The sequence below is a fragment of the Ailuropoda melanoleuca genome, chromosome 17, assembly GCF_002007445.2.
Source record: "Ailuropoda melanoleuca isolate Jingjing chromosome 17, ASM200744v2, whole genome shotgun sequence".
NCBI lineage: Eukaryota > Metazoa > Chordata > Mammalia > Carnivora > Ursidae > Ailuropoda > Ailuropoda melanoleuca.
The window spans coordinates 6,798,165-6,811,148 of NC_048234.1; the positions used below are offsets into that span (position 1 = coordinate 6,798,165).

Here is a 12,984-nt window from a genome sequence, read left to right on the forward strand (position 1 = left end):
GTAATAGCGTACAGTGACAGGTGCCGCATAGGGAACACGGTCAGTGATACCGTAATAGCGTTGTGTGGTGACAGGTGCAACATAGGGAACACGGTCAGTGATACTGTAATAGCGTACAGTGACAGGTGCCGCATAGGGAACACGGTCAGTGATACCGTAATAGCGTTGTGTGGTGACAGGTGCAACATAGGGAACACGGTCAGTGATACTGTAATAGCGTACAGTGACAGGTGCCGCATAGGGAACACGGTCAGTGATACCGTAATAGCGTTGTGTGGTGACAGGTGCAACATAGGGAACACGGTCAGTGATACTGTAATAGCGTACAGTGACAGGTGCCGCATAGGGAACACGGTCAGTGATACCGTAATAGCGTTGTGTGGTGACAGGTGCAACATAGGGAACACGGTCAGTGATACTGTAATAGCGTACAGTGACAGGTGCCGCATAGGGAACACGGTCAGTGATACCGTAATAGCGTTGTGTGGTGACAGGTGCAACATAGGGAACACGGTCAGTGATACTGTAATAGCGTACAGTGACAGGTGCCGCATAGGGAACACGGTCAGTGATACCGTAATAGCGTTGTGTGGTGACAGGTGCCGCATAGGGAACACGGTCAGTGATACTGTAATAGCGTTGTATGGTGACAGGTGCCGCATAGGGAACACGGTCAGTGATACTGTAATAACGTTGTAGGGTGACAGGTGTAGCGTAGGGAACACGGTCAGTGATACTGTAATAACGTTGTATGGTGACAGGTGGGAACACAGTGTAATATATAGACTTGTTGAATCACTGTTGTATACCTGAAACCAATGACCATTGTGTATCAACGTACTTCAATTAAAAAAAAAAGTGACTTAAAGAAATAAATTAGGGCAGGTAAGTATTGTAATAGGGTACTGATTGGAAAGACTCAGTCGATCGGCAGAAGCAAGACCAGATCCTTCAAGCTGGGACCCAAGAATTCCCAAAGGTAAAGTCAAAAGCAGTATGAGTTGTTGAGGAGAAATTCCAACATTCATCCAGGGAATGAGAACTAGTAGAAACGACTGATAGCAGGAATACATCTGAGGACTTCAGATATGAGAATAATGAGAGTCAGAAAGAAGTTTTTCATAAATTTAAAGAAAAACAAAGAAGAAGCTTGGAAATATAAGCAAGAAACAGAAACTTACGAAGCACCAAACTGAACGTCCAGACATAAAAAGCATAAACTGAAAACTCAGTAGCTGGATGAAAAGCAGCAGATAGATTCAGCGTAATTGAAGGGAGATCAGTAAACTGAAAAGTGGGTCTGAGGCTGCCGCAGAACTTTTGGAGATGATGGAAATGTGTCGCAGCCCTCCCTGCCCAGCCCAGAGCACCTGAGAGGTGGCTAAGGGAATACATTTTAAAATTTTATTTCATTGGAATGAACTTGACATGTGGCTACCTTCTTGGGTGACGGGGCTTAACTAGTTGGGGTTAACATGATTGCTAATGGCAGCAGGAATTCTGAAACAGAAGATAGTGTTAATAATTTGGTTCAACGCTCCTACTCATGTGGCATCATGAGTTTCTACGTTGGCAGCTTTTTGCTCCAGTAAATGACATGGAAAAATCGAAAACCAAAAAGTCGTGGCAGCTTTACAAAGTAAATATCAGCGTGGATGGCAGCTGGATGGAAGGACGTATAAAATGCTGTGGAGGTCTGCGGCTTTGGCCTTGCTCTCCCCAGGCCTAGAAGCAGGCAGTGGCAGCTGGGACGTTACTTCCTGCGGCATCGAAGGTTGACCAGTGCTCTTTTCTAGACAGGGATCCACAGGATCCGGCTCTGCTTAGAAGACAGAATCTGGGGAGTGAACGACATACTCGTGTCAGTCGCTGCCTGGGCCACAGTTTGCTGCAGTGGTGGGGTCATAGATAACCAGAGGACTGGGTCTGTAATAATCCTAACGTCAGCAGGGGACGGGAACTCCAAAGAGCCATTATGGGACCTTGTTCTATACCGGTGGACCCGAGCATATGAAACTGCTGTCTGTCTAGCTGTTGCTTCAGTTCATAGTACTTAGTAGGCGCTCAGAGAATTGTTGAACAGAGGTATGGATAAGCGTGCACACCCTGCAAACCCGAATTCCAAAATACATGGGATCTAATGCTAAGAAAATGAACTAATAAAACAGAACGTGAGTTTACTTTAAATCAAGCTGAGTTTATGGTATAGTCTCGAATATAGTTAAAAATAAAATCCTAAAGTATTTAGGATGTCCAAGGAAGTGAAGGTGTAAGTTCTGTTAAAACTGAGGAAGAAGTAAAACAGCAATGAAAGAAATAGTTGGATATGAAAACTTAATAGAAGTTTTAGAAATGAAAAAATATATCATTACAAAGGACAGCAGATTTGATGAACTGTAGACTGGAAACAATTGAGGACAGAATTGGGGAAGTTGGCAGATAAGCCTGAGGAATTTCCCAACATGACACAGATTAAACTGTATCAAAGAGCAGTTTAGGGGTGCCTGGGTGGCTCAGTGGGTTAAGTGTCTGCCTTCATCTCAGGTCGTGGTCCTGGGGCCCTGGGATTGAGTCCTGTGTCGGGCTCCCTGCTCAGCTGGGAGTCTGCTTCTCCTTCTGCCTCCTGCTCCCCCTGCTTATGTGCACTTACTCTCTCTCTCTCTCTCTCTCGATCTGACAAATAAATAAATAAAATCTNGGGAGTCTGCTTCTCCTTCTGCCTCCTGCTCCCCCTGCTTATGTGCACTTACTCTCTCTCTCTCTCTCTCTCTCTCTCGATCTGACAAATAAATAAATAAAATCTTTAAAAAAAAAAGCAGTTAAGTACCAAGGAAAATAGAATGGGAACTTCTCAGATGTATGTAGTGAAAATGANTCTTCCTCTCCCACTCCCCCTGCTTTGTGTTCCCTCTCTCGCTGGCTGTCTCTATCTCTGTCAAATAAATAAATAAAATCTTAAAAAAAAAAAATCTTTTTTAAAAAAAAGCAGTTAAGTACCAAGGAAAATAGAACGGGAACTTCTCAGATGTATGTAGTGAAAATGACAAGATAATTTTGGAAGTGGAGAAGCAATATTGGAGACAATAGTGAAAAGCATTTGAGACATGATCTAGGATATGTTCTCAGATTGAAATTAAAGACTCAGTACCATGTAGGATAAACCAAAGTAAATTTATACCTAAATGCATTGAAGTAAGTGCAGAACAATGATAAGGTATAAGTTAGCAGGAAGATAGAATGTCTGTGAGGGAGCAATTTATTAGACTGCTACCAAATTGTTATCAGCAATAGTATTTGCCAGAAAACGAGTCATAGCTCCAGAGTATGGAAGAAATATAATTGTTAACCTTGTCCTCCAGTTTTATACCAGGGCATTCAGTTATCATTCAAAACAAGGAGGAAATACAGATTTTTTTGGGGGATGGAAAGACTAAGAGTTTACCACTCATAGTTTGTTAGAAAAGAGAGACTTGGCCAAGAAGGGGTATGAACCCAGCAGAAGGGGGTTGCAGGTTGGTTCCCTGGAAGGCAGAGAACGGTGTGCAGAAAGCTGATGAGGTGGCAGTGACCTTGCAGCAGCTCTCGAGCTGAAGTTGGGCTGTAGTGCGTTCTCAGTGGGGGCTCCGTGGACCCCCGAGCGAGCCGTGCTGCTGGGGTGGCCCTCCGGGGGCAGCCCTCCGAGGTCGGCCTTACGTGGTCAAGGATCTGGATTTCTCTACCCTTTTGTGGCACAGTCACTAGCTCAGGCTGCCCCAGGGAGGCTAAGGTGGCTGTCTTCACCGGGGTCGCCCCTGAGAGGCTGGTGGCTGGCTGCTGGGGGGCGCCGTGCGTTCGTGAATTCCGTGTAGCGGCAGTCTGGGCAACACAGAACACGGCGCCAACTGTAGAAATCGCTGAACCATGTTGCCAGTATTAGCTTTTTTTAAAAAAAGATTTCATTATTTGAGAGAAAGAAAGAACAAGTGGGGTGAGGGGCAGGGAGAGCGGGAGAATCTCAAGCAGACTCACCACTGAGCGCAGAGCCTGACACGGGCTCAGTCTCACGACCCTGGGGTCATGACCTGAACCAAAATCAAAGAGTTGGACACTTAACAGACTGAGCCACCCTGGTTCCCCTAATTAACTTTTGATAATGAAAAAAAAAATGCATCTAATTGAAGTTGGAGGAGACGGGTGATTAAGATACAGTCCAGGACGAATCTGGGAAATAGAAACAACATGAAGATACTTCTGGCAACATGAACTAGACAAGGTAGGGTTCAAGGGGGAATATCGTCCGGGCGGAGGGTTCCGTGTATCAGTATCGTCTTTAGTGAGGTTGCCACGTTGTCGACTTTTGGACCAGAGAACACAGCATTGAGATTCAGAATGCAAAAATTTTCAAAATCTAAGGATAATTGATAAAGTTTGTATGTAGTTTACTTCCCAGACTCTGGCTTCTCTGAGGCAGTGTCTGTATAAATACTCGTGTATACGTTTAGAGGGGCGCCTGGGTGGCTCAGTCATTAAGCGTCTGCCTTCAGCTCAGGGCGTGATCCCAGAGCCCTGGGATTGAGTCCTGCATTAGTCTCCTCGGCTGGGAGCCTGCTTCTTCCTCTCCCACTCCCCCTGCTGGTGTTCCCTCTCTCGCTGTTGTCTCTCTTCTGTCCAATAAATAAATAAAATCTTAAAAAAAAAAATACCCGTGTATATATTTAGAAAACACGTGCACGTATGCGTGCGCGCACACAAAATTTTATACTTACACATTCATATATTTAACTGTGCAGTATTCTGCCATGCATCTGTGCCATAATTTATCCAATTTTCAGTGGTTACCTCGTTTCTGATTTTTCACTAATGCTTCTACACTGAATATCCTCAGGGTAAATCCTTAGATTATAGATTGTCTAATTTTTTGTGTTTTTTATGTTTGGTGGGTTGTCCTCATTGTTACTTTTGTAACTGAAGGAAAAAACTGCTTGATTCTTTGTAATATTTCGTTTGTGAAAAGAAAAATACTTGGTAACTGTGTCTCCATTTTATTAATGGTATTTTTATGTTATTTTAGCCTTACGAAGGATGAATCCAAAAGGCCAAAGTATAAAGAACTTCTGGTGAGTATGAGACTTCGGGAATTTTATTTTCTTTTATTTTATATTCTTTTTTTTTTTTTTTTTTTTTTTTTTTTTTTTTTTTTTTTTTTTTTTTTACCTTTGGGAAGCTGAGATACTTCCTCGCTGCGAATTCGCTTAGCGTGCCAGTTTACTACGCAAGTAACGGTCCTCTGCGTCCAGACAAACAGCTTGACCTAACTGAGTAATTTTTAAAAATGTTTGAAACAGATATTTGGAAAGAGCACATTGGAAGTTATAATTTTCCTATCAGTTTACTAGCTGGATTCTCACGGAAAATTTTGGCCTTGACGTGTCATAAACATTACCCCAGAGAATTGTACCGCTCGCTTTAAAGGAGCCACCTTCCCCTGCACGGTCTGTGTGTGCGTAACAGCCCGAGAGACTCTCTTGTGCTGCTTCTGCCTTCATGAAATGCTCTCGCGCAAATTTGCTTCACACAGCGGATTCCCGTCTCTGACGGTTCGCCCATCCCTGGGACTCGGGCGCCGTAAGCTGTCCTGGATGTGGCATCGGTGTCGGCAGCGAAGAAAACCCCGATCTAATAATGCGGGGATCTGTTTAGGAAAGACCCGCTGTCTAGCTGTGCGGGGCGTTAGGTCCAGCCTGTGGTCAGCGCCAGCGGTGACTCTACGCATGCGCGGTCAGCGGACTCAGAGGAGCCGCGAAGAAAAGTACTGACAGAGATGGCATGTGACCGGTGGGGGGGTGCTTTGCGGGAGGCGGGGCAGAAGCTCCCGGGATGGGATCCCGTTGACCCTCTTGGAACGGGGTCTGAGGCACTGGCAGTCTTTCCTCTAAGATCCTTCTTCTGCTCGTGGGGAAATGGGAGGTGAAGTTGAGGTCTGTGTTCCAGGAGGAACGGCAGCCGGTCTTCCTGCAGCTCTTCTTGGCTCTCAGATGGCAGCAGAGGCCCCAGCTCCGCTTTCTGCCTCAACACTTGCTCCCGGTGTAGAGATTAGTTTCCCGACTCCGCTGCCCTGGCGGCTCGTCCGGATCGGGCATGCCTGCATCCGCCGCTGCGTCTCCGCTTGCCTCTCTCTGAGCCGCTGCCACGATTCTGTGCGGCCACGTGTGGTTGGAGCCTTCGCTTCTGTGCCCCGTCGCAGTTGGGACAAGCTCAGTGTGGGCTCTGACACGAACTTTGATGTCTTGTCTTTTCTTTCTCCCTGTTCAATTTTCTTGCAGAAACATCCCTTTATTTTGATGTATGAAGAGCGTAGCGTAGAGGTCGCCTGCTACGTGTGTAAAATCCTGGATCAGATGCCAGCGACCCCCAGCTCTCCCATGTACGTCGACTGATGGCGCTGCTACGTCAGACTCGAGAAAAAAGGGCTGAGAGGAAGCAAGACGTAAAGAATTTTCATCCCGTATCACAGTGTTTTTATTGCTCGCCCAGACACCATGTGCAATAAATTTGGTGTTCGTTTCCATCATGTCTGTCTACTCCCGTCACCTAGAACGTGCATCCCCGTGACACCCGACGGATCACACAGTGTTAGTGCTGGTCAGAGAGACCTCATCCTGCTCTTTTGTGATGAACTTACTCATGAAATGTGGAAGTCAGTACGATCAATTTGTTGACTGTGATGAGATCACATCTTAAATTCATTTCTAGACTCGAAACCTGGAGGCGCAGCTACTGGAATGGTGTTTGTCAGACTTCCAAGTGCCGGAAGGGCGCGGTGATGGACGTGCTATGTCTGAACAGAGAGACTTGGGCTGGAGTGAGAAGAGCTGGTGCAGCCGACGAGACACACGGCCTTCTGGAGCTGGGAGACAAAGGAGGAATTTACTTTCTTCACCAAGTGCAATAGATTTACTGATTTGATATTCTGTTGCTTTACCGTCACAGTCGATGTTCGGGGATCGATGTGCTCAGCCAAATTTCCTGTTCGAAATATCACATGAAATTAGAATGAATTTATCTTTACCAAAAACCATGTTGCGTTCAAAGAGGTGGACAGTGAAATATTGAGACAGGACAGAATGTGTTCTTCTCTCCTTTACCGGTCCTTCTGCTCTTCATCGGGAAGACTCAGGAGTCTGCCACTCGTCAAAGAAGGTGCTGATCCCAAGAATCTTCATTCTCAGAATTCGGTGTGCCGCCAACTTGATGTCCCATCTGCCGTAGACCAGCCGGACTGAAACAAGAACAACGTACGGAGGGCAGAGTGTACAGATGTCTCCAACCCTAGCGTCTGATCTGGGACGACTCGTAGCAGCTACGTATCCCCTCGGTCCCAAGCCTGATCCTTCAGCCATCACAGCTCGCTCCCAGGGAGAAGCAGCTAGAAGCGATGTGCCTTGACTGATTACATAGAGATTGCTTGTAGGCAGCATAAGACCAAACCTCAGTCTTTTGCTCTCACTGGCCCAGATCTCGGTTTCTGAATCCCCCTCCCTGCCTATCTGGGCTGTCGCCGCTCTGTGACTTTTGCTTAATCCAATATTTTGCCTTCCCCCCCCCTTCCTATATCAAACCCCTTTTTAATTACCAGGGATGTTTAGCCCCAGATCCCTCCTACGCTCTAACGTTTGAAAGGCTGAGAAACGTGGGGCCCTGCTGACGTGGTAGGTGAAGGGAGCGTCTTCTAGGAGCGTTTGACCGGAGGAGGGTCTGAGACGGCAGAGTCCCTTAGAGAAGCTCATCACCTGTGAGAGTCTCTGACAGATCACTGTTATTTTTTGGAATTGGAACTCTATTAAAAAAAACCCTATTAAAAAACAACCCCCAAACCCATCAAGCCCCCTAAGCCCCCAGACCACCCCAGAATAGTTGTGAGGCCATTGAAACCCGCCTCCCGTTGCTATGCTTCTTCACCTCCTCGGGAGCTGGGCTCCCCTTCTGTGTCGTTGTGGCCTCGCTGGCCCTGGGCGTCCGGCCTTGCGTGGGGTTAAGCAGCGCTGTGCGCGGTTCTAGCGCAGGGGACAGACAGCAGCCGTGGGCCGAGAGGCAGGTGGCGCCGTCAGAACCAGAGGGTGGCAGGTGGTGCCAGGGCCCCCGCCCAGGGCGACCGTCCCAAATGCTGTAAAACAGTCGAGGGAGAACGGTGCCATTTCAAGTGACATCCCTGTAAATTTCAGAATCAGAAATGAATTATCACTTTGGTCTACTCGCCTAGTTTCCCCAGCTCTCCCCCAGCCTGGCTTCCTAAACCTTAGATTTCCCAGTGTTCTGGAAGGAAGCGTTGCTGCACGTCTTCCTTCGACCACACGAAGCCATCATCCTCCGTCGCTCCCAGGGACTCAAGAGGAAATCTGTTGCTCTTCTGTCCACTTCCCGTCTGGCTCCGCCTAGGGTCACTTTGCCATCAGACACGTGGGGATAAAAGCAATTCTGACTGTCCAGGAGCTTCATCTGACCGTTCTCTTGTGTGGATGACCACATCAAAAGGCAATTTTAGTGTATTAATCATAGATTATTATAAACTATAAACTTAAGGGCAAGGAGTTTATTACAATGTATCTTTATTAAAACAAAAGGGTGTATAGTGTTCACAAACTGTGAAAATAGTGTAAGAACTGTACATTGTGAGCTCTGGTTATTTTTCTCTTGTACCATAGAAAAATGTATAAAAATTATCAAAAAGCTAATGTGCAGGGATATTGCCTTATTTGTCTGTAAAAATGGAGCTCAGTAACATAACTGCTTCTTGGAGCTTTGGAATATTTTATCCTGTATTCTTGTTTGAATTCCTCCTCTATTTAAGATATATACATGGAATCGAAGTGTTTATGTAATAGTTCTATCCTTTTGCCTGCAGGTCAGTTGTAATAAATCTAGGCTGTGATGATGACTTTGTAATTTGATTTCCTGAAGTCAGACCCTGAGAGGGGAAAATCAAGTAAATTCCATTAAATTATCTGTGCATTTCACGTTGGGAGAAATTCTCTTCTTCTGGAAGTGTTTATGGCTCCGTTCTTTCCCTCCTCCCATCCTGCAGGTGCTGTCGCTCTTTGCTTACTCATCTTGAAACTGCAGGTGTATCCGTGAAACACCTGCTTTGCTTTCTGTCCAGGCAGGTGGGATGCGGTCTCCTCTTCAAGTTTATTCCTTCGCCGGTTGCCCTCCCCTGCCCTAGCTTTCTCGACGCTAAAGGAAAAGGGGTACCGTTCTTCAACCTGTGGCATGCTGGAGACACACAGCCCGTGGGAGCCTGGGCTGCCTTGCCTGGTGCCTGCTTGCCAGCCCTGCTTTCTGCTCCTCGTGCCGGGGCTGCCGGGTGGGCACGAGACACCAGCTCCGACTGCAGTCCCCACTACCCACGACAGAAGGACGAGGAGGAGAATTCTGGGTCAGAATGATGGGGGGGAGGACAGACGGAGCCGAGCAAAAAGCCACAGAGGCCCGGAAGCTATGGGAGACAGGAGCTTCAAAGCTCCGGCACTGAATTTACCCGTTACGCTACCACCACCTCCCGGTCATTGACCAGACCCTGGCTCACTGATCACATGCAGACTCGGCACCTTACCCTTTCCTTATGCCTGTTTCTAACCTGCTCTGAGGTGCAGGAAGTAATCGCTCCAGAACCAGGTACGGTAAGTCTCAAACGTTCTCCGAGGGATGGCTGTCAATATCCTGACCCCCCCACCGCCCCAGCTCCACCTTTGCTGCTAGGCGAGGGCACAGCCTATGGTGCTTCCAGACCCCAGCTCTGCAAGACAGTATCATGAGAAATAGGGAGGCTGTGTGCTTCCTGCCTCGTGGGAGCCTTCCTGTGCTGTTCATCTCAGTTGCTCCTGACTGTAGCCTCCCAAAGTCAGGTGATAGTGTCCCGTTTTAGATATAAGAGAGAGAAAAACAGGGTTGGGAGAAGTAAACTGTCTCTGATAATAGGAGGGAGGGCAGGCAAGATTCAAATCCAAGTCTATCACGCTGTACTGTAGGGAATATTACATCAGTTGACAAACACACTGTAGGGAATATTACATCAGTTGACAAACGCAGTGGAGTACAGGGGAGTTGGAGAAGTAGACGGTTTCCAGCTCCAGCCGGACATCCTCTGTTCATTAACCTGACTGAGGCCACCTTTGCTGTCTCGGGGGTGAGTCGACATCAGAGGTTCTGTGGGCCGCAGCGGGGCTTGGTGGCCAATACAAAGGCAGCTGTGAGGAGGAAGGGTACCTCGGAACTAACCAGAGAAGCTCTAAAGCCGACTGAATTCTCAGGCACAGCACACCCAAGAATTCAGGATCGAGGCCTCGAGTCCCAGTCAGCGTGATGCTCTTCTGTGGCAGTCACTGATAATGGGGACGCGGCAGGAGAGGAACTTAAGCTGGCTTTGAGTTAGTATTAAAGCGCTTTTTCACTTATTGGTTCCGTCCATCTGTCTTAGCTGCAGGAGGACAGATGTGCAGGACACAGAAGGTCTCGAAAATGGCTTGGAGCACTGGCCGCCCTGTCTCGGAGGTCTGAGGTGGTACGTGTCTCCAGCTTTCAGCCAGTGGCCTATAGCTTCTGTGCTTGTTACTTGGGATGTGAAGGATCGAGACCCTAAGCTTATTGGTCTTGAACTTGTTAACTCCTTTAAATACCTCATGGAGTGGTTTGAGGGAAAATCCAAAGCACCAGTGACTCTCTTGAGAGCACACTCCAAGAAACAGGTGTCACGGGGAGTTGACATGAGACCACAAGTATAGGGAATACCGTTAGTATGTGAACTATCAGCCTGCATAGATCTTCTAAATCGATGTATTTCTTTCAGATAAACGGGCATCCGGGAATTCTTTCCGCTAAACGAATACCCAGGGATTCTCATCTCAAACCTTGAAATCGTTATAAGGTAACGCAATTTCTGCGTTAGCATTTTTATTTTGTTTTTCGGAGGACGTGCCAAAGCGTATCATACTTCTTAACTGTAAGATGCGACCCTACTATCTAAAATGGTCCATCTGTGTAGCAGACGGTGTGAAGTCACAATTGAGTCGTGAGAATGTAGAAGGAATCAAATTTCTATCTGCATTTGAAATTTCTGGCTATGTGGACGTTTTGCTGAAGATCTGCAAAATGAGACTTCTAGGTTTTCCTAGCTCTTCTATACAGATGTACAGAAGGGTCCAGTGTTCAAGAGCTTGGTAGTTTCCGTATGGCATGCATTGATAGAGTCAAACCATCTAGGGCTCTTGGTGCTTCCTCCAGAGTCTTCTCGCAAAACCGTGTGTTTCCTGTTTGACAATGTAACAGACTAGAAGATGTGTTTATAAAGTGGCTAGGTTGTTTGGGGTTTTTTTAGCCAAGATTTGTTACATGCACCTGATTCCTACCTGTTTTATAAACTCTACATTTATCCCAGAGATGAGATGAGAACATTTTTCATTTCTTCAGAAAAACTATTTTAAGCATATTGGTTAAAAGCACCATTCCACAATCATCCCTGCTCACTTTTAATCCCAAGTGGCAGTTCCCAGCTTAACTTCCTTATTTGCAAGATTGGATCCCAGGACACTTTTGCCCGTTTCTATAAAGTAAACCCAGTTTCAAAGCCATGGAGAGTTGTTTCAAGTGAGGGCAGAAAAAGCATCAGAACGTGTTAGAATCAGCTTCTGTTCCTGAATATTTTACTTCCAGTTAGGAACCAAGTCCTTTAGATTAGATCCCTTAATTTTCCCTAGTTCCTTTGTTTCTGCTCTGGTTTACACGACACACTCATTTCTCACCGTGACTTTCCTCCTGCTCACTTTTCTTCCTCACCTCTGATTTTGTTCTCCCTCCATCCGTCCCTACTACTGCCTTTCCTCTTTCTAAAGTGCTGATCGAATTGCATCATTCGTCTGTTTGAAATTCTTTACTAAGTCCTGGGGATATGCAGGATGAAGGCCAAGACTTTATGTTTCTAGATGTATAGTTTAATCCTGAACACATGGGTGGGAACTCCTCTCTCCATGGTAAAGAGGAAGTGGGCTCACTGTGATTGGTAACCTCTCCTAGTAACTAGGACTGTAACCTGTGCAACTACACAGAGCCAGCGAGGAGTCTGGAAGGGTCAGGAGTAGGGCATGAGTCTGAAAAGGTGGACAGGGTCTTAATCGTACCTGAAATTGTACATCACGTCAAGGATGAACTTCTCCTGTGCTGGAGGACCGTATGGGATTTTAAGTGACGAAATGGTTTGACCTGACCATACTTTAGAAACAACATTTCAGGGGCACCTGGGTGGCTCAGCTGGTTAAGCGTCTGCCTTTGGCTCAGGTCATAATCTCAGGGTCCTGGGATCAAGACCCACGTTGGGCTCTCTGCTCAGTGGGGAGTCTGCTCCTGCCTATTCCTCTTCCTCTGTGTCCCCCCACCCAAGATAAATAAATAAAATCTTAAAAAAAAAGAAAAAGAAAAAAAGCATTTCAGTGACAATGTAGGCTGGCAGTGGAGAGATTTGAAGGCCACTTAAGAAACTTGCAATATCTGGGCGCCTGGGTGGCTCAGTCGGTTAGGCATCTGACTCTTGATTTCAGCTCAGGTCTTGATCTCAGGATCATGAGTTCAAGCCCTGCATTGAGCTCCAGAGGGCCATGGAGCCTACAAAAAAAAAAAAAAAAAAAAAAAAAAAAAGAACAAGAAGAAAAAGGAAGGAATGAAGGAAGAAAGGGAAGGAGGGAACGACTTGCAATATTCTAGGCAAAAGTTGGGGGAGGTAAAGTAGTGAGAATGGAGAGGAGAGGGTTTAAGAGAAAACGTACAGGGTGGAATTAGCTCTATGGGTTCCTGATCAGATGTGTGGGGTAAAGAACGAGGTAAGGGAGCCTGGACAGATGTTGTTTTCTGGACAGATGTTGCTTTACAGATCTGTCCTGCCATGCACAACCTTTCATGGTTCACCAAACCTGCTGTCTGCTCTTCAGTGCCGCCTTGTTGTCTAAGCTAGTTCCTTCT

General features: G+C 46.6%; 1 protein-coding gene across 1 annotated transcript in view; it reads left to right on the forward strand.

Annotated features, from left to right (window-relative positions):
- The window catches only part of MAP2K4 (mitogen-activated protein kinase kinase 4), a 152,696-nt gene extending 143,785 nt beyond the window's left edge, over positions 1-8,911 (forward strand). Inside the window, exons 12-13 of the mRNA XM_034647282.1 lie at positions 5,051-5,096; positions 6,303-8,911. Coding sequence (XP_034503173.1) covers positions 5,051-5,096; positions 6,303-6,416 — 160 coding nt within the window. The 3' untranslated portion in view covers positions 6,417-8,911. The remainder of the gene's footprint in view (positions 1-5,050; positions 5,097-6,302) is intronic.
- The last annotated feature ends 4,073 nt before the right edge of the window (positions 8,912-12,984 follow it).